This window comes from Tinamus guttatus, unplaced genomic scaffold, assembly GCF_059628265.1.
Source record: "Tinamus guttatus ecotype Peru unplaced genomic scaffold, ASM5962826v1 Tinamus_guttatus_pri_ptg000602l, whole genome shotgun sequence".
In the NCBI taxonomy this organism is placed as follows: Eukaryota; Metazoa; Chordata; class Aves; order Tinamiformes; family Tinamidae; genus Tinamus; species Tinamus guttatus.
This window is the reverse complement of record NW_028289136.1, coordinates 7322712-7343797: the sequence shown is the minus strand read 5'-3', so window position 1 is coordinate 7343797 and position 21086 is coordinate 7322712. Positions and strand designations below refer to the sequence as shown.

Below are 21086 nucleotides of genomic sequence, written 5' to 3'. Positions count from 1 at the left end.
CTTCTCCTCCAGCATTACCTTAGAGCAAGATTTTTTCACTTGCCTCAGGCTAAGAGAAAGAGTGGGAAATTTGCTCTCAGAAGTGACAAATAAATAGCACACGTTAACTAGAAACAGAAGATAGGTGATTGGGGAGCAAAAATAAATGATAAAATGCCCAGAGATATTCAGGATTGCACAAATGCTCTTAGTGCTTAGGCTTGTGGTTCGTTCAGGTTTCTCATAAGCCGGGTTAAAAGCACAGGCAGCTCTTTGATTTCAGTCTCATTTTACCACAAATGGTCAACAGCCCCAAGTGACTTCCTGCTTGTAGGAATATTTCATAGCAACTGCCCGATTCATTTTCAATTTGTTTGGTTTCAATTTCGTTTCAAAAAAAAAATGATTTCAATTCAGTTTGATTTCAATTGCTTCATTGAACTGCAAGCCAGAGGGTATCAGTAGCAGCTGCTTCACCTGGACCCCTACGTGAAACTGAGGAAGCTGCAAGGAGGGGAGGCTCTTGGATTGTCCATCTTTCCCTCAAGATTTTTCCTCCCTCTTTCTCTTGTAGTCTGAACTGTCCAAGCTGTTTATATCCGTTCCATACTAGGAACTTTTTTTCCATTTACTTTTGACAATTTTCCACCAAGTACCTGTTGTATCAGGACGTCTTCGCTGTCCAATGCTTTTCTTCACATTCATGTCAGTATTTCCAGTCATTTCCTGGTTATTTCCTGCTGGACCCTTCGCTTTTCTTCCCTTAGCATCTCTGTCCTTCTCCTGCCTTTGTGAACTGTAAGGAGTTAAGCTGCATATTGACCTCTTAACCGCTTTGGCCTTCCTGATCTTTTGCAAATTGCACAAACATTTCAGGTAAGGGGTGACTTGTCGCCTCCTGCATTCACTGATGCTCTTTTGTGTTGTTCAGACTTGCAGACTATAACTAAAAATGCTCAGGACCCTTCCGACGCCGCGCACGGAGCCGAGCAGCGAGAGGAAGAAGCCAGAAACGCAGCGGGTCGAGGTCGGCTCGAGCGGGAGCCTCCGCGCTGCCCGCGGGGCCGCGGCTTCCGAAGGGAGATGCTGCGGGGGCTGCTGGACGGGGCCGTCCCCCACGACGAGTGTCCCGTGCCGAGGGACCCCGTGCGGGAAGAGGAAGGCGCCTTCTCCGTCCCCTGGGCCAGCGAGGATGAGTACGAAGAGGATGTCGTAGAGCCGCGAACGCTCAACGAGGTAACGACGGCCACGGACAGAACCAGCCCCTGGTCCAGCGGGGCGTCCGACGGGGACGCGAGCGCGGAGCAGCAGCTCCCGGGCGCGGAGGACGGGGACGCGGGGAATTGTTCGCAAATGGGAAGCGGCGGACGGGGCGGCGTCCCCCACGGTGACAACCGGGGCGCGGGCGGCGCTCCTACCCCCTGTGGCAGCCCCCACGCGGAGGAGAGCAGCGCGTGGACGGTCACGGACGGGTTTAGCAGCTTGAGCAGCGGCCCCGAAACGACGCCGAGGGAGTTGGAGCCTCCTCGTGTGGCAGAGGTGCAGCAGGCGACTGGTGGCCCCGGAGAAAACAGGACTTGGGGCTGGGATAGAGTATCCGAAACTAAACAAACGGAGCCAAGTGAAGAGTTTCCTGAAGCCCCCAGGGAAGTCCTGGGCTTTCCAGGAGACGTTGCCTTGAGCAGTTCAAAAACTGCCCAGAGCCAGGAGGAGAACAGCAAGGATTCGGATGCGGATCATCCAGGTGAGGAAGGAGGAGGTTCCCGTGAAGGACGTGGGAAGTTGGTGTCTGCCCCCGCGGGCTCCGAGGGCAGCGGTGGGAGCTTTTCCGATGAGAGTCACGAAGACCCACTGGAAGGGTCAGAAACATCCAGGAAGTCCCAAATCCTTCTGTATCCTTCTTTTGTTCTTAAGCATCCATTGCCTTCAAGGAGAGAATCTTGCTTAGGGCCTCGCTGGCCTCGGGAAGGAGAATTCACTGTGTGGAGCCTTCCCTGGGGATGAGGTTGGAGTTGATGCCCCAGGAAAGCACAACCTCAGCCCAGACCTCCCCTTCCTATCAGATGTGAGAATTATTCCGAGCAATTTCAACATGTTTTCCTATATTTGTTTATTTTTCCCCCCTATTGACAGCACCATTGAAGCTCCCAGCTTTCTTCCTCATTAAAATATACTTTGCTCAGTGTTTAAAATACATCCCCCTATTCCTTGCACGCATCCCAAATGGACATGGAGTTTCCCTAGGCTGGGTGGGCAATTTTGCAGGATGAAGCAGCCTTCAGATAAGGGAGGTTCCACCTTAAACCGAGGTTGTGTCAAGCAGAGGAACCGGGGGTAGAAAATGAGAAAATGCTGATGAAGATGAAGGTCCTGGGAGGGCTGGTCCTTAACAGCTCTGCTCAGATCCGATCCTGTTGCTATTCCCAACTTCTTCCTCCCGCCGCAGCACTTGGAGGCCTCCATGCGGATGCTCAGCCTCTCGGCACGGCCTTCCTCCGCTCTGCAGGTGAGCATGGGCCCTCCTCCCTCATCATCCTCGCTCAGCGGTGCCCGTTCCTGGACGCGGGAGGGGAGCTCCTCCCTTCTTTTGGAATCTTCTGGATCTCCCTGCTCTCGGGGCGAATCCTTTTCCCGCTTCCTCATCCGCAGTGTCGGGGCGTTTGCACGAGGCCGTGGAGTTGGTGGACGTCACCACGGATGTCCACCATGTGCCCCTCCATCGGGGACATGGTGACCCGCTCAGCTCTTCTTTGGGCTTTAAGGGGGCCCAATTCCAAACACGTGAGCTGGAAAACGCAGCCTGGAGCCGCGTTTTCCAATTTATATCTCCCAGATCAGGATGGAGCAAGGGATTTTGCCGTACAGAGCCTATCCTGGAGGGAAACCCAATAACTGCCCTTGTGAAGGCACGAGCTGGAGAGGTTTGGGACTCTATAGGGAGCTCTCGAGCACCTTGGTGCATTTGTAGGTGTTTTCACCTGCCAAAGCTCTTGTTTACTACCAGGGCCTGAGGATTCTCATCAAAGGAAGCTCCTTTGGTCATTCCGATGTCTCCCTCCCTCGGGATCTCGGTTCGGCCTCTTGGCCAGGCTGTTTATTCCCCGCTCCCTGCGGAGGGGCCGCGTTGGCTCCCTCCCGCTGGCCGATGCCACCAGCTCCACCTGGAACACTGAGGTCATCAGGAACAACCCGCTCCGTCAGGATCAAAACAGGCAGGATCCGATAGCTCCGGCTCCCTGCAGCCCGTAAACATGTTTACGGGGCGGGTAAAACGCCGAGTTGAATTTCTAATCCAGATAAAAATCCCTTTTCTCTAAAACCTTGCAGGTTTTTTAGTGGTTTCATGCCCCATAGGGGCTTTTCTCGAGGCAGGACCCGGGTCGCAAGCGGTTTTGCTGCCGGCCACGCGTCCGGGATGCCAGGGATAGATGCCCGTGAGAGGAGTCTTGGGAGCTGCTTGCAGCCAGAGCAATATTTGGACATAGCTGACCTTAAACAACCCTAATTCCAGGATTAGCTACGGATATTTCCTTGCAGTAGTGTCCGCGGGGGTCGCTGAAAAGGGCCCTGGGACACTAGAGCAGAGCCCCCTTCCTGCTCCATCCGTATCCCCTACTGTCCCCGCCGCTCCGGCAGAGCGTCCTCTCTTTTCCAGGTCTTTTCCAGACCGTTCCCAGGATAACCCAGGGAAAATAACCCCAGCTCGGGGCTATCTGTACAGCACTGGTTCGTATGGATGCTCCGCTTGCAGCCCGGGCATGCAGCAATGAAATAATCCCGGGATGGATTAAGTGGCCTTTCCTATGGAAAGGAAAGCGGAGGCCTGGGGCTAAACCCCCTTTTTTCCTGCTTCCCTCCCATTCAGGCGCCTCTGCTCCGTGCCCGGGGGCCGCTCCGGCGGGACCCGACCCGACCCCGGCGCTCGGCCAGGAGCCGACTTGGCCGGAGCCGCTTCCCAGCGCAGGAATGGGGTGTCCTGGAAACTATGCGGCCTCTTCGGCCTGCGCCCGCCTGGAAGGAGCTCCTGGCTCCGAGGGCATCCCAGAAACGCAGCTCCGGGGGCCGGGACGTCTCACTAAATGTCGGCGGCGGCTGTCAAAGAAACCGGCCTCGTTGGGAGGGAAATGGAGCTGCGGGGCCCTTTCCTTGCGGCCGTATCCCAAAAATGGGATGTTGGACCTGCAGCTCCGCAGGGTTTGGGACCTGTTAAGTGCTTTTAATTTTGATCTTTTCCTCCGCAGGGAGCTGGGAGGTGGCGGGAGCTCCGTGTCCCCCTGTGCCGGGGGACAGGGCACGAGAGTCAGGAAAACACTCCCCAAACAGCCCCAAAGCAGAGGATGCCCCTTCGTGCCCCAAACCCAGGAGCCAGATATACCTTAGATACAGAAATAATATAATTTATATATTATATTCCCACCCCGAAGCAGGACCTTCCCAAACCGTCTCTGGGCGGTCTGAGCGCCGGCGCTTGGACTCCCTTTTTTTGCTCCCTCGTTTTCCCCTTTGGCTTTTTGCTCTCCGCAAGGCGGAGGAGGGAAGCTGCCAAGCAGGGAAATGTCTCCTCAGGGTGTTTCTACAAAAGGTTCTCCCCAAAATTCCTAAAGGTCCTTCTAGGGGATAGGAGAGAGGCGGCCCCAGGAGGCCGGGGAGTGACGGATGCTTTGGGATGTCCCTGGGGCAGGTGCCGTTTTGCTCCCCAGGGAACAAGGGAGTTTTCCAGCCTCTTGGACACGGAGGGATGGGGAACCACAACGCCCCGACACTTAATCATGCGGGATGTAACCCGGGTAATAATGATATAAATGTTATTAATAGTAATAATTGATACAGATGTTTTTCTCTCTCTCCTTAGAGCGGGGCTGTGCTGGAGGGAATTCCGTACCGGAGCCTGCCCCGTCCCAGGCCGACCCTGGCCTCGGCTGAGCTCTCGGAGGAGGAAGCGGAAAGGATTGCCCGGATCTTCTCCGCTCGGCTCTCCAAGAACCAGTAGGTGCCGGCGCCTCCGGACCCTGGATCCTCCGGGGCAGACGGGAGCAGGATCCGGCCTCCCGGGTATTTTTTAAATTTGCCTTTGAGCGCATTTAATGGGAGGGAAATCCCAGGGTTTGACCGAGGGATCTGCTCCGGGGCAGCTGTGAGTCTTGCAAGAGCAGTCCCCGGGCAGCCCTGGTCAGCGGCTGTTTTCCCATCTTCGGATCCAAGAGGAAAATGGACTTCTGGGGAGGTATTTGGGTTAAATTTCCCTAAAGTCCTTTTTAATCAGCTGGGGAAGCACAAGACGCCCCAGTTTGGGGCAGCTGCTGCTTCTCAAAGCCAAGGGTGAAAAATATTAGGAAGCAGCTTCCCTCGCAGCCCTGTGTGCACGGGGCTGTGCCAGAAACACGCACTTTGGTTCTGTAAATAATTTTTGTACGTTTTTTGTCAAGCAAAACCAACCCTGCTAAGTTATTTTTGTATGACCCCTGTGTTCCAATAAAACGAGACCTGTTTCTTGGCCCGTGGTCAGAGGCAGTGGACTTGAACCCGATGTCCCAGTGGGCCTCGTTCCCGGGTGCTGCCAGGGCTTCCCGAAGCTGCTCCGGGGTTGTTGTGGCCTCTCACGGGCCGGGACAACCGGGAGCAGGTGCCCTGCGGCCCCGCTCCTCGTGCAGGGTGTTGCTGGGGGATCAGTGTCACCGCTGGCATCGAATGTCCCCGAGCGCTTCGTGACCCGGCTGGCTGCCAGGGAGGCCCTGAGCGCCAGGCGCAAACGGCACCTCCCAAGGCGCCCATCCCGGTGGGACCGTTGGGTTCCTGCAGCCTCATCCAGGAGCTCGGGTCCCCCCTCCAGCCCCTCGCTGCTGGAGCGGGGGTCGCTGCGGCCTTCCGCGGCCGGGGCTCGAACCCCGGTCCCCGCGCGGCTCCTCCAGCCGTAGCCGGGGCTCGAACCGGGATCCCCGCGCGGCTCCTCCCGCCGCGGCCGGGGCTCGAACCCGGGGCCCCGCGCGGCTCCTCCCGCCGCGGCCGGGGCTCGAACCCGGGCCCTCCCCGGGGCGGGGCCGGCGCTATAAGAGGAGCGGGGCCACCCGCGGGCGCCTTCGAGAAGCAGGAGCCGCCGGAGCCCCCTGGACGTGACAGCACCCGCTGGCACCGGGATCCATCCCAGGAGAGCAGCCGCACTCGTGACGCGGGGAGCGGGTCGGGATCGAGGGACAGCGCTGGGATTCGGGGCCCTCCCCGGGGTGCCATGGTGGGGCTCAAGCCCAGCGAGGTGCCACCCCCGGCCGCCGTGAGGCTGGTGGGCGCCGGGGCGGCCGCCTGCATCGCCGACCTCGTCACCTTCCCGCTGGACACGGCCAAAGTGCGGCTGCAGGTGGGGCGGCCGCTTGGGTGCTGTGCGCGGGGCGCCCACCCGGGAGCCTCCTCCTCCTCTTCCCGCTCTTCCCGCAGATCCAGGGGGAGGCGGCAGCGGCGGCGGCGGCCGCGCGCTACCGGGGCGTCGTGGGCACCCTGGCCACGCTGGTGCGCACGGAGGGCGCGCGCAGCCTCTACAGCGGCCTGCTGGCGGGGCTGCAGCGGCAGCTGGGCTTCGCCTCCGTGCGCATCGGCCTCTACGACTCCGCCAAGCAGCTCTACGCCCGCGGCTCCGAGCGTAAGTGCGGGGCCAGCGGCGGGGCCGCGGCGGCGCGGGGCGGCGCTCAGCGCGTCCGTGTCCCCCGCAGGCGCCGGCGTGGCCACGCGGCTGCTGGCCGGCTGCAGCACGGGCGCCCTGGCCGTGGCGCTGGCGCAGCCCACGGACGTGGTGAAGGTGCGGCTGCAGGCGCAGGCGCGCGGGCGCCGCTACCGCGGCACCGTGGACGCCTACCGCACCATCGCCCGCGAGGAGGGCCTGCGCGGCCTCTGGAGGGGCACGGCGCCCAACGTGGCCCGCAACGCCATCGTCAACTGCGCCGAGGTCGTCACCTACGACCTGGCCAAGGAGGCGCTCGTGGGCTCCCACCTCCTGGCGGGTGAGCACGGCCCGCGGGGGCACCCGCCACGTCCCGCGCCGGCCCCGCGACGCGGGGAGGGCCCCGCGCCGGCCTCCTCCAGCGCCGCCTCCGTCCCGCAGACGAGCTCCCGTGTCACCTGGCGGCCGCCTTCGGCGCCGGCTTCTGCACCACGCTGGTGGTGTCGCCCGTGGACGTGGTGAAGACGCGCTACATGAACGCGCCGCCCGGGCGCTACGGCGGCGCCGCGCACTGCGCCCTGGCCACGCTGCGCCACGAGGGCCCCGCCGCCTTCTACAAGGGGTGAGCGGCGCGCGGTGGCGGCGGTGACGGCCACGGTGATGCTCTCCGTGGGGTGGTCACGGCGACGCTGCCGCCCCGCAGGTTCTCGCCCGCCTTCCTGCGCCTCGGCTCCTGGAACGTGGTCATGTTCGTCACCTACGAGCAGCTGCAGCGGGCGCTCATGGCGGCGCGCGGCGCCTGGGAGGCTCCGTTCTGAGCGCCGCGCGCGCCTGACGCCGCACCGGGACGCGGAGGAGGACGTGGATCCCCCGTGGGTGCCGCCTCTTTTCACCGTCCCTGCAGGGGCTGTTCCAGCCCCATCCCGGGTGCTGGAGATCTGCTCCCGGAGCAGGTCCGGGACGGAGCGGCCGTGAGGACCCCACGCAGGGGCTCCGGGGCAAGCAGCGTTGCAGAGTACTGGAAACTCCTTTATTTTTAACGCCACAGCTGGGGGGGCCTGGCGACAGCTTTGGCGGAGCCAGGATGACCTTGTGCCCAGCTCCGAGGAAATCCAAAGCCGGAGGCGCCTCCGCCGGCGGGTGGGGAAGAGCAAGTGGGAGGCAGGAGCTGGTCGGGGGGATGAGGAGAGCTCGGCCCCCAGCTCCCTCGGGAAGGTTTTGGGGCTCCCGGGAGCCTCCATCCCAGGGGAAGGGCAGGAGCAGCCCATTCCACCCAGGCTGGAGCCTTAGGAGGGGGTTGTTCAAAGGGCAGAGGGTGCCCAAAGCCTGGGAAAAGCCCCCAGGATAACAGAATTTTATTGCCCGGGGCGGCGCGGGGAGGATCCTGTCCCCGGCCTAGCCCAGCAGGGCCTTTCTCAGGAGCTTCTTCTTGTGGGGCGCGAGCTGCGTGGGGAAGACGACGTTGAAGCGGATGAGGAGGTCGCCGCGGCGCGCGGGCGCGCGGGGCAGCGGCATCCCCTCGGCGGGCACCACCTTGCAGTACGCGGGGCTGCGGAGCGCGGCGGGCGCTGAGCGGCGCCGCGCGCCCCGTTCCCCACCGTCCCGCGCGCGCGCGCGTGGGGCACCCACTCACTGCACCACGTCGTTGATGGGGACGTTGAGCAGCCGCCCGTCCAGCGTGCGCACGGCCACGGCGCAGCCCACCAGCGCCTGCGGGAGCCGCCGCCGTCACCGCGGTGCCACCGCCGTCACCGCGCCGGGCACGGGGACGCGGGCGCTACCTTCAGCAGGGGGATGGTGGCCACGTAGATGAGGTCGTCGCCCGCGCGCTTAAAGCGGGGGTGCGGCTTCTCCTGCACCACGAAGGTGATGTCGGCCGGGATGACGTTGGGACCCTGAAAGGGAAAAATAACGCGGGAATAGGATACATGGAACTGGATCGGGAGAAGGAGATGGTGTTAGAGGGGGAAAGGAGAGTGGGCTGGATGCGTTTTTGTTGCTGTTGGCAAGAGAGGTGTTTTCTTCTTCAAAAGAAAAAAATAACCCATCCCTCCGAAGGGTTTTTATGGAAGGAGTTCGGGTCTCGTGTTTCCCCTGCGTGGCAGGAGTCCGGGAATGGCTGGAGCCGGGAGGGATCCGGTTGCGCCGCGCGCGGTCTCGGCAGGGCAAGCGGCGGGTTTGTCTTTGCTCTTGCTCAACACAACCACCCACTGCTCAGGAGGGGGAAAAAGACAACCTGCCTTTTCCCCCAGTTATCCCCTGCGGAGCCTCCCTGCTCTGCTGCTTTGCCAAGGGCTCTCCAAGGGGAGAGCCAGACCCCGCCGCTTCCAAACGCTGCTCCCATCGCCCGGAGCAGTGGGGTGGGAAGGGCTGCGCGGAGCTGCTCCAGCTGCAGGAGTAGTGCCCACCCCCAGCATTCCCGCCACATCCCGGAGCCAGGTCCTGGATGCAGCGGGACCATTCCTGGCCGTACCTGGTCCCCCTCCTTTTCGAAGGTGATGCGGGTGCCCTGCTTCCAGCCCGGCTGCACGTCGATGCTCAGGATTTTGTCCCGGATCGAGGTGCTCTGCCCGTCCTCGTTCATCACCTGGGGGGAGGTTGAGCACGGAGGCAGGAGCCGAGCGGGAAGGAGCGGCTGCCGGGAGCGATCCCGGCGCTCCGCGGGGCCCCCCTACCCGCCGGGAGATCTTGATCTTCTTGGTGCAGCCGTAGAAGAGGTCCTCGAGCGCCAGGTAGAGCTCGCGCTCGATGGGGGGGTCCTGCTTCCTGGCGCCCCGACCGCGCAGCCCCCCGAAGGCCACGTTGGGCTCCGAGCCATCCTCGGCGAAGAACTCTGGAAGTGGGAATGGCAGGAAGCCCGGTGCGGAGCGGACGGGGAAGGCCCGAGGTCCCCTCCGAACCCTCCTGGGTGCCATCAGCCCCAGGGAGAAACGGGGGCCCGAAGGCACCAAACGCATCCAGGGCCACACCGTAAATTGGGGACTCAACCTTCCCTGAGGAGCAGGGCACGAACCCACCAGCCTCTGCTGCCCCTCTGGAATAAAACCCTGTTGGGGAGCTCCTGGGACCAGCGTTTGCCCAGGACGCAGGGCCTCGGCGCATCCTTAGTCCGGATCCGCCAGCAGGGGCCGCATCCCGGCGCCTCCGGGGACACGGGCAGCGGGACGGGGAGACGTCCCTGCCCGCCGCGGGGTCCCCGCGTACCCGCGAAGGGGTTGTCGCCCCCGAAGAAGTCCTTGAAGACCTTGTAGGGGTTGTTGTGGAAGACGTAGCCCTCGCTCCAGGTGTTCTCGGTGCCGAACTCCAGCGGGACGCCGCCCTTGAGGCCCTCCTCGCCGAACTTGTCATAGACGCCCTTTCTGCGCGCTGGGGGGGACATGAGGACACCGGTGTCATTGCGGCGGGGTCCAGCCTGAACCGAAGCCCTCCCGCCGGCCCAGGGCCGCCGCTCACGGTCGCTCAGCACGTCGTAGGCCTCGGCGAGCTGCCGGAAGCGCTCGGGCGCCCAGGGCTCCTTGCACTTGAGCGGGTGGTTCCTCAGCGCCAGCACCCGGTACCTGCCGAGGGGGAAGCGGTGGGAGCGTGAGCGCGGCAAGACGGGCCCCGGGGGGGTCTCGCAGCGCCCGCCCCGGTGCCAGGTGCCCTCCCGGGGCCGGTCCCGGTGCCGGGTCCCCTCACGCCTCCTTGATGTCGCCGTCGCTGGCGCCGCGGCCCAGCTCCAGCACGGCGTAGTAGTCCTGCCCCATGGCGGCGCCGCGTCGCTATGGCCACCGTCGCCCCGGTAACCGGCGCTTCCGCCGCGCCCCGCGCGGGGCGCGCTGGGAGTTGTAGTTCGCCACCCTCTCACCCGCACTTCCGGACTCGAAAAAGCTGTTTATTTTGAGGAGGAAAAAGGGCGGAAAAGACAAAAGATGGAACCGCGGCGGTGGGGGGAGTAAATACCGCCCTGAAGGGAGCAACGGGCAAAAAAATGGCCTTCTGGGGCTAACACCAAAACACCACCCACCCCCCAAAACAAGCACAATAGGACCCCAGTCTTCATTCCCTCCCCCAGGAATAATCCTAATTATTAGGATTAAGGTCTAATTAATTCATCAGGCTCAAGTTTCATTTTAGTGGGAGATCTGACCCCTAACTCCGCCCTCAGGCCCCACCCAGAGCTGCAGCCACCACCTCAGGATCATTCCAGTTTGTGTGTGTTAATGTGTTCTGCTTTTTATTTATTTTTATTTAAAATCACTTTTTTCAAGGAAAAACATACCCCTTTTCTCCCCCGTGCCCTTCCTGAAGCCCTTTCTGTATTTCCACTCATGGCCCTCCTCCCCAAGGGCAATTTTTCCTCTTTTTTTCCCCTAGAAAGAGCAGTCAGAGAAAAGCACCTGCAACAACACAACAAGTCTTTAACACCCAGAGCATTTACACGATCGATCACACAGAAAACATAATTTTTCTTTCCCTTATCATCTAAATCGTGTTGCAAGAAGGAAGAGCAGCCCCTGCCTCAAACTTTATATACAGCCTGGTCCTTACGCTACATTTGGATGTTTCTACAGGCGCCTCTCAAACAAGTTGTGTGGGAAAACGAGCGTGGAAGCATCACGCGGCGGCGCCTCTCGGATATTCGGCCGATCCAGGTTTTTAAAGGTCGGAGAGTTGGTACCTCCTCACGACGCCGTCGCGGCAGCACGTGTAAATCTGCTTTTCCCAGGAAGCCACCTAAAAGGGGGGAAATTACAGAGTGTTGAAGCACGTTCGCCGTCCTGTGGCTGTTTTTAAGAAAGGAAACACCCTTGCAGTTTCTCCGAGGAAAACCTCCGGGTCTGGAGAAGCCATGAGGGTCCTAAAACTTCCCTCTCGCAATAAACCACTTCCATAAATTACAATGTGGCAGCATCAAACTGAGCCTGGGCCTTAAGACAAACTTAGAGATCAGAAACTTTGTGGATTTCTCTCCTCCAGAGGGAGCAGCATCTCCTAAGAATTCACTAGTTTTCCCCCAAGTTAGCAAGTTTTAAAGGATGGTTCAAGTATTCACTGTGCTCTCAAAGACGGGCAGATAAGTGTGCACAGAACAGAGGGTTTCTCTTAAATATTTGAGCAAATATTTTAAATATTTGCTTGCATATCACTATTCTGGAAGCTCAGTGTTAACACCGAGCCTTGCCCTGAGGCTGAGGCGTTCGTGTTGGCTGAGAGCTGCACTGTGGGGCTGGTTAAAAACAAGAGCTGATTTTCCCCAGCTTTTCATAGGTCTCTGTGTGTTCAGAGTTTCTGAAAAGCCACAAAACTGTTTTCTGCTCTCTGCTGTTGTTACCCAGAGGATGGTCTAAGCACAGATTAATTCTGGTCTTTGCCAGATCTGCTATCAAGCTACTCGGCTGCTGCAGCTTTACCCCTGCACAAGGGAGATTACACACTGCAGAGATGCCAAAAGGATTTTTTTTTTTAATGCAAAATATTAAGATTATTCCATTGGGAAAAATAAGCTTACAAGTGAACACTGTGAATGCGCCGGTTCTGCCCATACCCGGCCTCGTTTTCCGACGTCCTCCAACGTCCTTCCGACGTTCCTTACCTTGTACACGGGGTCGCAGTCGGCTTCGGTGAGATCCACGACGTAGTCGAGGTCTTGCTGGACGAGGAAGCAGGTTCCGTCTCCTACGGAAGCAGAGGAGCAGGGAAGGAGCATGGGCAGAGGAGCAGAACAAGTCACGGCCTCTTTACAAAAGCAATTAAGTCAAATTTTGTAAAGCTCTTTACAAAAACTGCCTGTTCGGAGGCTATGGAGCCCTTGGGAAAGGGGGAGCTGTGGGGATACCAGAGAGACAACAAGAAGGTGGGATGCACCTTGAAGGCCCTATTTTGGGGGAGAATCAATGTAAAAACATGTGATACAACTTCGTGTCACTCTTTTTTTTTTCCTTTTTTGCCATGGGCACTCTGTTGTGCCCTTTAATTGCCTGCGCAGCCGAACGCATCTTGTATAAAAAAGCAGGCAAGAAACAAAAGAGCAGGAAAGTACTTGAGAGTTACCTTGGCTGGCAATAAATCCATCTTGGTAAGGGAGCAGGGAAAGCACCGGTGCCCCGGATCTGTGAATGACCTGGATTGGAGCACTAGGAAAAGGAGGAAAAAGGAGAGAAAAGCGTCATGGTGGCAATGTGTGAGAAGGGAGAAAAGAATCACAAGTTTGGGGCTAAAAACTGCCTAAGGAGAATGTGTCAGGCATGGGAACACGGTCCCTGGCTGGTGATCGGTCTGTCCCTAGGAGCAGACACGAGTCAGCACTGGTTTCACACAGAATCACAGACAGGATTAGCCCCTACCAAAACACAGGCATTAGTCTGAAGCTTATCCAACGGGAAAGACCTTTTCCAGGCTTTACACAAGCCTGTTTGGCAGCATGCAAAGGCACCAGCTGGATCCCCCTCGCCTTGGGGCACTAGATTTAAAACTAAAACCCAAGTTAGACCTGGCTTCTGCCCTCAGCAACTGCTCAGTCACTCTAAAGGGCAAGAGCCTACAGAAACTCTCAAGTTATATAGAGGAGGACAGCAAGGGCCTGTGCATAATATTATACACTTTATGAATAAATATATATTGAAAAAATAATAACATGAAAGGTGAGGCTATGTCAGCAGCCCTCCTGGTCACAAGTCAAGCCTGAAGAGTTATTCACTTGGAACTGGCACAGAATCCATAGTGCTTTAGGGAGAACTTTGCAAGCAGCCCCATGGGACCCCCAAACCCAGCAAGGAGCCCCAGGTTAAGCGCTCCCAGCCTCGGGCACTCACTTTGTGTTTCTCATGTCCAGCTGATAGATGTTCCCATCCTGAGTCCCAGCCAGGACATAGGTACTCGAGAGGAACGTGCAGCAGTTGAACGCATCAGATCCAACAAAGAGAAACACCTGGGAATAGAGAAACAAGCAGAAATGTCAGGTATCAGGTTCACGGATCAGGACAAAGGAGCCACCAGAGGCCAAGGGAAAGGGACAATAATTTATTTAAATTAGTCCTTAGAGCCATTTCCATGAATCAGGGCACCAAGTGGCAAACCCGGAGCCAGGTTAACAGCCCTCGTGCTCCAGGATCATTCCTGCCAAGCCAGCACTGCCGGCACAATCCAGGAATCCCCTGGCTCTCCTCTGGGGAGAGACACATCCCGTGGTGACCGGCAGGGCAATCTGAGCTCACACGAGTCTCCAGACACCACAGAAGAGGGAGAAGGACCCGTGTAACTGGCTGGGTTTGTTACAAGGAGCAGCAGTTTTCCCCAGCTGAGGTTCTGCCACCTCCCTGAGCAGTTGTCACTCTCCCCCAAACACCCCAGCGAGTCATTTTACGGCAGGAGCTCCTGTCCCCCAGCTGGCTGCGCGGCAGGACGGAAGCAGCAGCTCTGCAGAGCAGACCTGCAGCTCCTGCAGCACCAGGACACCTACTGGCCACTGCTTCCATAGCCTTACGTGGGCCTGGATTAGCCAGGTCGGTCTAATCCGACTCCCCGGCCTGCTGCTCTGCACCAGGACGTGGATATGGGGCTGCAAAGGGAGGAGCTGCTGCACGGGCCTTACCGGCTGCCTGCTCTGCAGTCCCACTCCCTGGAGCTTCTTGTCCTCGCGGGCCAACAGCAGGATCTTCCCTTCCGTCCCGACCTCCCGTTCACCTGGCAAGAGGACAAGAGTGAATTCCAGCAGGACAACAGCGAATCCCAGCAGGGAAGAGCAGCCCAACTGACAGTATCAAGGTCTGCACCCGAGTCCAACAGCTGGGATCCCTCCTGCGGGACACCCCGAGGCAGGGGGAAGAATGAAGAGGAAGTTTCTTACTGGGAGCGTTTTCCGGCGTGCCCAGGTTGAGGGAGTCGTCGGCAGCGCCCACGGCGACGCCGTTGAGGGCAGCGCCGCAGTCGGCGATGACGCCCAGACAGGCCGACTTGCCGCAGTCCCAGAGGCGCGCGGTGCCATCCCTGGAGCAGGAGAGGACGTTCCTGCCCCGGTCCACGATGGCCGTGTCCAAAATTCCTGCAAGGAAGCAGAGGACGCGCTCAGAGCGTGGGGAGGGCAACGATGACAAGGTCGAGAAGAGGCTCTCACACATCCTCACCTCAGAAGACACCTCCCATAGGTGCCACTGAGTTTCTACCTCCTTGATTAACCTCTAATTTGGGAAGAGAAGAGCCTGGCCCAACCCTCCTGGGACACTTCCAGCTCTGCATAAGCCCAGGGACAAGTAACATCCACGTTATCCAGCTACATAACAGCAGGAGAGCAGCCCCAGCACACACTGACATCTCCCAACTACTTCATTTCACTACGGGCAACTGTGGCTAGATCTGAAAAACGACGCAGCATCCGCAGGAACAGCCCAAGTCTGAAGATATAATTAACATCCTCCAGACAGAAGCAGTAATTAAGCACGAGTTCAAATGAGAGGACAAGTCTGAAGTAAGTCCAAGCAAAGCCCAAATGCAGCTACGTGCTGGCTGCTCCGTTTGGCCTGGGCTTGGGCAGACGGATGAAACCAACGCCAGGGCCACGGGGAGCCAGCGCGAGCCCCGAGCACAGCCCCGTTACGCTGCCTGCCCCTCTGTGCAGGGGACATTTGTGGCAAGGGCACCTGGCATTTTTTGCACCCATGCACGTTAAGACAACCACAGGGTCAGTGCAAGCCCGGGGGTGAGTTTGGTTTTGCACAGCCACAGGGTTTGCACTTATGAGTGCTTTTCAAAAGCACCTTGTGAGACAGGGAAGCAAGAGGCTGGTCAGGGGGACGAGCTCCTTCCAAGCCCTCCTTCAAGATGATTCATTTAAGTAGCCTCGGAGCTAATAAGCTATATGTTTTTCTGATCAGGAAAGACAAGAGAGGCCCTGGAGCTGCTCAAGGTCAACAAGATGATCCGGGCACGAGCGGGAGAGGCTCCAAAGCAAGCCCAGCGAGCACAGTTATACACAGCAGGTAAAACACTTTAAAGGCTACAACACTTTAAAGTACCTCCTTTGTGACCTTTGAAGGTGACCACACAGCTGGCATCTTCTGCCGACCAGATCTTTAGCTGGGCGTCCATTCCCCCGCTGAGAACCACGAGGCCCGATGGGAAAAACCTGCAACAATTCACATCATACACATGGCCTTCCAAAAGTCTCTGGAAAAACAAAGAACTACGTGCTAGTTCCACGGTTATCATCCTCACGGCGAGCAAGTTTTGAGCTGGGCCCTGCTTTGACATCTGAATGACTAATTACATGGCAAAGAGCATCACGTCCCTCTCTAAGGGCAGGTTAAATACCCTCAGCATCCTCCGAGCAAGCAGGAGGCAGGTCCAGCTCCAAAAGAAAGAGCCTAACTGGGAAAGCAGTGGCCACCCACAATGTGGTTAATTTAACATGGGCAAGTGCCATTTTCCTCTCCATTTCCCTGCACAGGATAAACTCCTGGCTTGTTCCACACAGGTCAGGAGGTTCCAGCCATCCTTCCTAACCATCCTCTCATGTTTTCACCCTGGGCCTCCTCCCCAGACTGCTCAACATCCTTTCCCTCGGGGAAACTGCGCTTGCCAACAGATGGAAATTTTAAATCTCCAAAAAGCCAAAATTTCATTAGATTTTCAATTTAAAAAAAATCCCTGCCCGCCCTGGCTCACAGCATGCAGACAGTCTGACCAAAACCTCCCAAGCCAGATGTGCCCTTACCCTTATTTCTCCGTTTGCAGCCTGCCAGATTTTCATGGTGCCGTCCGTGCTGGTGGACACCCCGAGCCCTCCGCCGCTGGAAATATCAAGGCACGTGATCTGCAGGGAAATAAAACACAGGACAGGGTTATCTGGCCTCTGTGCAGATGCTTCTGTTCTTAGCAGGGCTTCCCCCTGTGGAGTTCTGCTCAAGTTCATCAATCCGTGTATCTCCTTGGATACACTGCTGGATTTGCTGGAATACCTGCAGGAGCTTCCACATTCCCAGCTAAGTGATTTCTGGAGGATAATGTACTTTCCTTATAGCAAGGACTTTCTGGATTCCCTCAGTTAAGTCCTCAAAAAATACACATCTTATGAGATATTAATTAAGCCTTCATGAATCCCCCCACCTCTCTCTTCCCCTAGGAAAGCAGCTCCCGAGCATCAGGCTTTTTCCAGAGGAAAAGGACAGCATAAAGATAAAATCTGCTCAGTTCATCCCTTCCCACAGATGCAGAATTCCTCCTCGAAGAACAAGCTGCTGATCTGCAGCCAGAGCTCGGACGAGCACAGGGTGACAGGAACCTGGAAGCAGCAGCCAGGACTTCTTGCAGTTACCACCGCTGTGAATAACAATTTCCAGAGAATTTTTTATTCCAGAGAAATTGTTATTCCCTGCCTGTGGCTCTGCAGAGCTCTGCAAAGCAGGGAGGAAGGTGATGCTGAGCCAGAAGCCTGCACAGAGATTGTGTCTTCCAGGTTTGCTCCAGGTGAGGCAGAAATCTGGATTTTTCTGGTACCTATAAATCCGAGCCAGGGGATGTTTTGGACGAGAGGAGATAGGGAACTTAGGAAAAATGTCACCTTTCCCATGACACGAGACATTTTTGCTGCCAAAAAGCACCAGCATTTCAGCTTTGAGTGGAATGATTTAAGAGGTGTATTCTAGCCTTGAACGAGAAAACAGAACTGAGTGACTGAGACACTTGTGACATGGATATTTGTGGGGTTTTTTTTATTTTTCCTATTTTTTTAATTTTATGTATTTATGTATTAAGGTGGCTGTTTAGCCATGACAGCAGCCCTTAAGGACATTCATTTTTATCTTGATCATGCGAGAAAGCTTCAGTGTTATTTTACACAACCACCAAGCCTCTCCATGGTAACTTGCTCCCTAGCAAGCAAAAATATAAAAAATAAAATAATAATAATAAAAAAAAAAATCAGAGACTGCAGGATATTTATGCAGGAATAAAAGGAAGGAGGAAAAAAAAAAAGCACACAAGGATGTGCAACACATCCACAAACCTTCTATAGGGATATGGAAGCAGGAAGCCAAAATGTGGCCTCGTTTGCCCTTGGAGTGGCTGGAAAGACATGTCAAAACACACTTTGATTTACACAGCTCTGAGCTTCCTCGATGGACACAGAGGCCCCTCTGAGCACAAAACTCGGTGCCACAGTCACATGGAAAATATCAGATAACAGCCCCTACAAGCCTGACACAAATCTGAATCAGTCAGAGATGAAGAACCTGACACCTGGAGCTACTAATTTTTGTATTTTCCTCCCATTAACTCATTTTACTCCTTTAGAGTGGGATCTGTTGCTAGTCTGAAGTGAGCAGAAACCCAATGGCTTGTGAAAGAAGAGAGCTAAGAACTAAGTGAGTAGAAGAGGAAAGGTCTGGGAAAGGGTTCTACAGGGTGACGGGACGCTCCGAGCCCTCAAAGATCCACCAAAAAACAAGAACATACCAGCAGCCACTTAATTCTAGCCATTTCCCAAGTTTTTAAGGTCTGAAATGGTTTGTTACCAAGTTTCTGTAGGAAACCATCCCACAAGGGCATTTATTTAAACGTGCCCAGAGCCACAGGACGTGCTGTGAGAGTTCAGTCGCTTGCAGTCCGCAGAGTCACTTACGCTTTTCTGATGAATCCTGCTAAAGGTCGTGTACGGCGCCAAGAACTTCGTGGACACATTTTCATGCGGACAAGAAACAAGAATGCTTTTCTGGAGGAGGAAAAAATGGGGGGAAAAAGGGCAGAAACAGAAGTGTTATGAGCTCTAACAAAACAGCCAAGTTTAAAATATTTTTTTTTCATATAAATATACTCAAAAAGGGGCACAGGCAGCGTTCCCTGAGGGCTTGTTTTGCATTCAACTACTTGCCAGACTAAGGATGGAAAATTATTTCTGTGAGAACCGTCAGGAGGAGTTCTCAGGTTTGCTGAGCTTCCTGCCAAGGCAGGATAAAATAAAGTCGTCCTGCTACAGAGCAGAGCAGCCCCAGGGATGAGGGGGCTCAGAAAGGCTCTTTCTGCCCCAGTTCCAGCCCCGGGTGACCCAGCCGTCCCCCCGTCCAGCACCTTGGTGACGCTGCTGACCACGAAGCCCTCGGAGGCGGCGATGTCGGGGAGCCCCTCGGCGCTGAGCCCGCGCCGTGTCAGGCTGCCGTAGAGCGTGGGCTTCCCTGTGGGAACGGCACCCGTGAGCCCTCCCCCCGATCCCGCATCTCCCTCGGTTCTTCCGAGTTTCCCCCCGGATCCGTAACCTTCCTTGCTTTCCACTGTGCCCCCAAGGGCCGCTGCTTCCACCCTGCCAAAAGGCGGAACCAGCTCCGAGGTTTTTCCAGGAGTCCCCCCGTGCTCCCCACAATCTTCAGAGCTCCCCACCCCACTCCCTAGTCCCTGGGCTCCCCAAGGGCCTCCCCGCTTGAGCTCCCAGGTCCCCAGAGCCCCCTCAGCCCTTCAGGACTTCCCAGCTCTGCCCCTGATTTGGGGCCACCCTGCCCCAAGACCCCCCCAAAACTACCCTTCAGTCCCCATGAGCCCCCCCACCCTCCAAAGATCCCCCCAAATGACCCCCTCTACCCACTCCAGCATGGGGACCCCAGCTCAGGCCTCCAGTTGGCCCCAAGGTTCCCCCAAACCCTCAGCGCTCCCCCAAACCCCCCAGAGCTCCCCTAAACCCCCCAAGACTCTCCAAATAAGTAAATAAATAAGCACAGAACCCCGAGGGCTCCCCTAAACCGCACAGGGATCCCCGAAGAGCCCCCCCCAGCTTCACCCCCTACCCGGGGTCCCCCCAGACCCCCAGGGCACCCTCAAGGCTCCTCCAAGCCCCCCTGGGATCTCTCTCCTCCACCCTGGGGTGGTTCCTCAACCCTCAGCACTCCCCAGGGCCTCACCAGGGCTGCGGCAGCTCAGCCAGGCCTCACCCTCGTCCTTCCTGCGGGGAGAAGGTGCGCGGTGAGCGCGGGGGGCCACGAACGGGCACGAACGGGCACGAACGGGCACGAAGCGGCCACGAACGGGCACGAAGCGGCCACGAACGGGCACGAAGCGGCCACGAACGGGCACGAAGCGGCCACGAACGGGCACGAAGCGGCCACGAACGGGCACGAAGCGGCCACGAACGGGCACGAAGCGGCCACGAACGGGCACGAAGCGGCCACGAACGGGCACGAAGCGGCCACGAACGGGCACGAAGCGGCCACGAACGGGCACGAAGCGGCCACGAACGGGCACGAAGCGGCCACGAACGGGCACGAAGCGGCCACGAACGGGCACGAAGCGGCCACGAACGGGCACGAAGCGGCCACGAACGGGCACGAAGCGGCCACAGGGACGGCCGCTCTCACCTCAGCGCGCGGCTCCAGTCGCTCTGGATACGCAGTGTGGCCGCCATAGCGCCGCCTTCCCAACAGCCCCCGCGGCGCAGAGGGCGGAAGTAGGGAGGGAGGCAAACGAGGGAGCGTCGTCCAATGAGCGGCGCCCGCCGCGGCTAAGCCCCGCCCCCAGGGCTCCCCCGCGCGGAAGGAGCCTTAAAGGGGCCGCGCGCGGCCGGAGAGCGCTCGAGGCCGCGGTGGGTGCGGGGCAGGGGAGAGGGCACCTATAGGGGGTGACTGGGCACCCATAGGAGGTCTGTGGGGGGACTGGGCACCCATGTAGGGGCCTATGGGATGGCTGAGCACCCATGGGGAGGGGAGGGCACCCATGGGTGCGATGGGCACCTTGGGGACTGGGCGCCTACGTCGGGGGGGGATGGGCACCCATAGGTACAGCTATAGGGGGAGCCGGGCAGCCATGGTGAGGGGATGGGCACAGTGGGGGCTGAGCACCCATGGGGGGTCTAGCGTGAGGGGATGGGTGCCCATAGGGGGTCTGTGGGGGGAATGGGGACTTATGGGGGGTCTCGGGGGCACCCATGGGGGTCTATGGGGCGCGGCCTGTGGAGAGGGGATGGGCACCCATAGGAGATCCTATGGGGGGGGGGGGGGTCTATGGAGGGGGGATGGGCACCCATGGGGGTCTGTGGGGGGAGCAAGGGGGGGGGTCTATGGAGGGGGATGGGCACCCATAGGGGGTCTATGGGGGGAGTAAGGGGGGGGGGTCTATGAAGGGGGATGGGCACCCATAGGGGGTCTATGGGGGGGGGCTATGAAGGGGGGATGGGCACCCATAGGGGGTCTATGGAGGGGGTCGTTGGGGAGGGGATGGACACGCATAGAGGGTCTGTGGGGAGGTGGGGACTCATAGGGGGCTTGGGGAGCACCCATAGGGGAACTATGTGGGGATGGGGACTTATAGAGGGCTTGAGGGGGGCTGGGCACCCATGGGGGGCTGTGCATGGCACTGGGGGAAGGCAGGAGGGGGCAGGGGGTACCTGGAGGTTGGGGGGTGCTGGGGGCCTTAGGGGGGTGGGAAGGGGCTGAGCACCCATGGGACAGCGGGTACGCAGGGATGGGGGTGCCTGACCCCTTCCTGTCTCCCTCCAGCTCCG

General features: G+C 58.2%; 4 protein-coding genes across 6 annotated transcripts in view; 2 read left to right on the top strand and 2 right to left on the bottom strand.

Annotated features, from left to right (window-relative positions):
* The window catches only part of C2CD3 (C2 domain containing 3 centriole elongation regulator), a 34009-nt gene extending 28962 nt beyond the window's left edge, over positions 1-5047 (top strand). Inside the window, exons 31-33 of the mRNA XM_088535015.1 lie at positions 911-1871; positions 2383-2485; positions 4832-5047. Of these exons, the coding sequence (XP_088391141.1) occupies positions 911-1871; positions 2383-2485; positions 4832-4969 (1202 nt within the window). The 3' untranslated portion in view covers positions 4970-5047. The remainder of the gene's footprint in view (positions 1-910; positions 1872-2382; positions 2486-4831) is intronic.
* A 1158-nt stretch (positions 5048-6205) lies between these two features.
* Positions 6206-7446, top strand: LOC148592431 (dicarboxylate carrier UCP2-like). 3 transcript variants are annotated; one of them, XM_088535032.1, is made up of 5 exons: positions 6206-6331; positions 6409-6610; positions 6681-6866; positions 7070-7250; positions 7332-7446. In XM_088535032.1, the coding sequence occupies exons 1-5, from the start codon at positions 6206-6208 to the stop codon at positions 7444-7446; spliced, it is 810 nt and encodes a 269-aa protein (XP_088391158.1). The 3 variants fall into 3 exon arrangements, with proteins under 3 accessions (XP_088391158.1, XP_088391157.1, XP_088391159.1); XM_088535031.1 differs by having other exon boundaries at positions 6681-6968; XM_088535033.1 differs by having other exon boundaries at positions 6409-6614; positions 6865-6968.
* Positions 7447-8023: 577 nt separating this feature from the next.
* Positions 8024-10404, bottom strand: DNAJB13 (DnaJ heat shock protein family (Hsp40) member B13). The gene is made up of 8 exons (XM_088534934.1): positions 10307-10404; positions 10082-10185; positions 9833-9994; positions 9304-9461; positions 9102-9215; positions 8410-8523; positions 8262-8338; positions 8024-8177 (listed from the first exon to the last, which is right to left on the bottom strand). Exons 1-8 carry the CDS (start codon positions 10372-10374, stop codon positions 8024-8026), a joined length of 951 nt encoding a protein of 316 aa, XP_088391060.1. The 5' UTR covers positions 10375-10404.
* An 833-nt stretch (positions 10405-11237) lies between these two features.
* Positions 11238-19991, bottom strand: PAAF1 (proteasomal ATPase associated factor 1). Its single transcript, XM_088534947.1, has 12 exons — positions 19945-19991; positions 19492-19532; positions 18671-18774; positions 18225-18314; positions 16320-16418; positions 15622-15772; positions 14457-14651; positions 14202-14293; positions 13423-13538; positions 12662-12744; positions 12204-12286; positions 11238-11344 (listed from the first exon to the last, which is right to left on the bottom strand). Exons 1-12 carry the CDS (start codon positions 19989-19991, stop codon positions 11267-11269), a joined length of 1179 nt encoding a protein of 392 aa, XP_088391073.1. The 3' UTR covers positions 11238-11266.
* Positions 19992-21086: the final 1095 nt, after the last annotated feature.

What these genes read in the sequence shown, in the direction of transcription:
- LOC148592431 (XM_088535031.1), top strand. Translation starts at nt 6,206, where the DNA reads ATGGTGGGGCTCAAGCCCAGCGAGGTGCCACCCCCGGCCGCCGTGAGG. An exon ending in CGGCCAAAGTGCGGCTGCAG is followed by an intron (nt 6,332 to 6,408) that starts GTGGGGCGGCCG and finishes CTCTTCCCGCAG; the next exon opens with ATCCAGGGGGAGGCGGCAGC. An exon ending in CCCGCCGCCTTCTACAAGGG is followed by an intron (nt 7,251 to 7,331) that starts GTGAGCGGCGCG and finishes GCCGCCCCGCAG; the next exon opens with GTTCTCGCCCGCCTTCCTGC.
- DNAJB13 (XM_088534934.1), bottom strand. Translation starts at nt 10,374, where the DNA reads ATGGGGCAGGACTACTACGCCGTGCTGGAGCTGGGCCGCGGCGCCAGC. An exon ending in GGGCGACAACCCCTTCGCGG is followed by an intron (nt 9,462 to 9,832) that starts GTACGCGGGGAC and finishes TCCCACTTCCAG; the next exon opens with AGTTCTTCGCCGAGGATGGC. An exon ending in AGATCAAGATCTCCCGGCGG is followed by an intron (nt 9,216 to 9,303) that starts GTAGGGGGGCCC and finishes ACCTCCCCCCAG; the next exon opens with GTGATGAACGAGGACGGGCA.
- PAAF1 (XM_088534947.1), bottom strand. Translation starts at nt 19,991, where the DNA reads ATGGCGGCCACACTGCGTATCCAGAGCGACTGGAGCCGCGCGCTGAG. An exon ending in TGGTCAGCAGCGTCACCAAG is followed by an intron (nt 18,315 to 18,670) that starts GTGCTGGACGGG and finishes TTCCTCCTCCAG; the next exon opens with AAAAGCATTCTTGTTTCTTG. An exon ending in CTGGACATGAGAAACACAAA is followed by an intron (nt 12,745 to 13,422) that starts GTGAGTGCCCGA and finishes TCCTTTTCCTAG; the next exon opens with TGCTCCAATCCAGGTCATTC.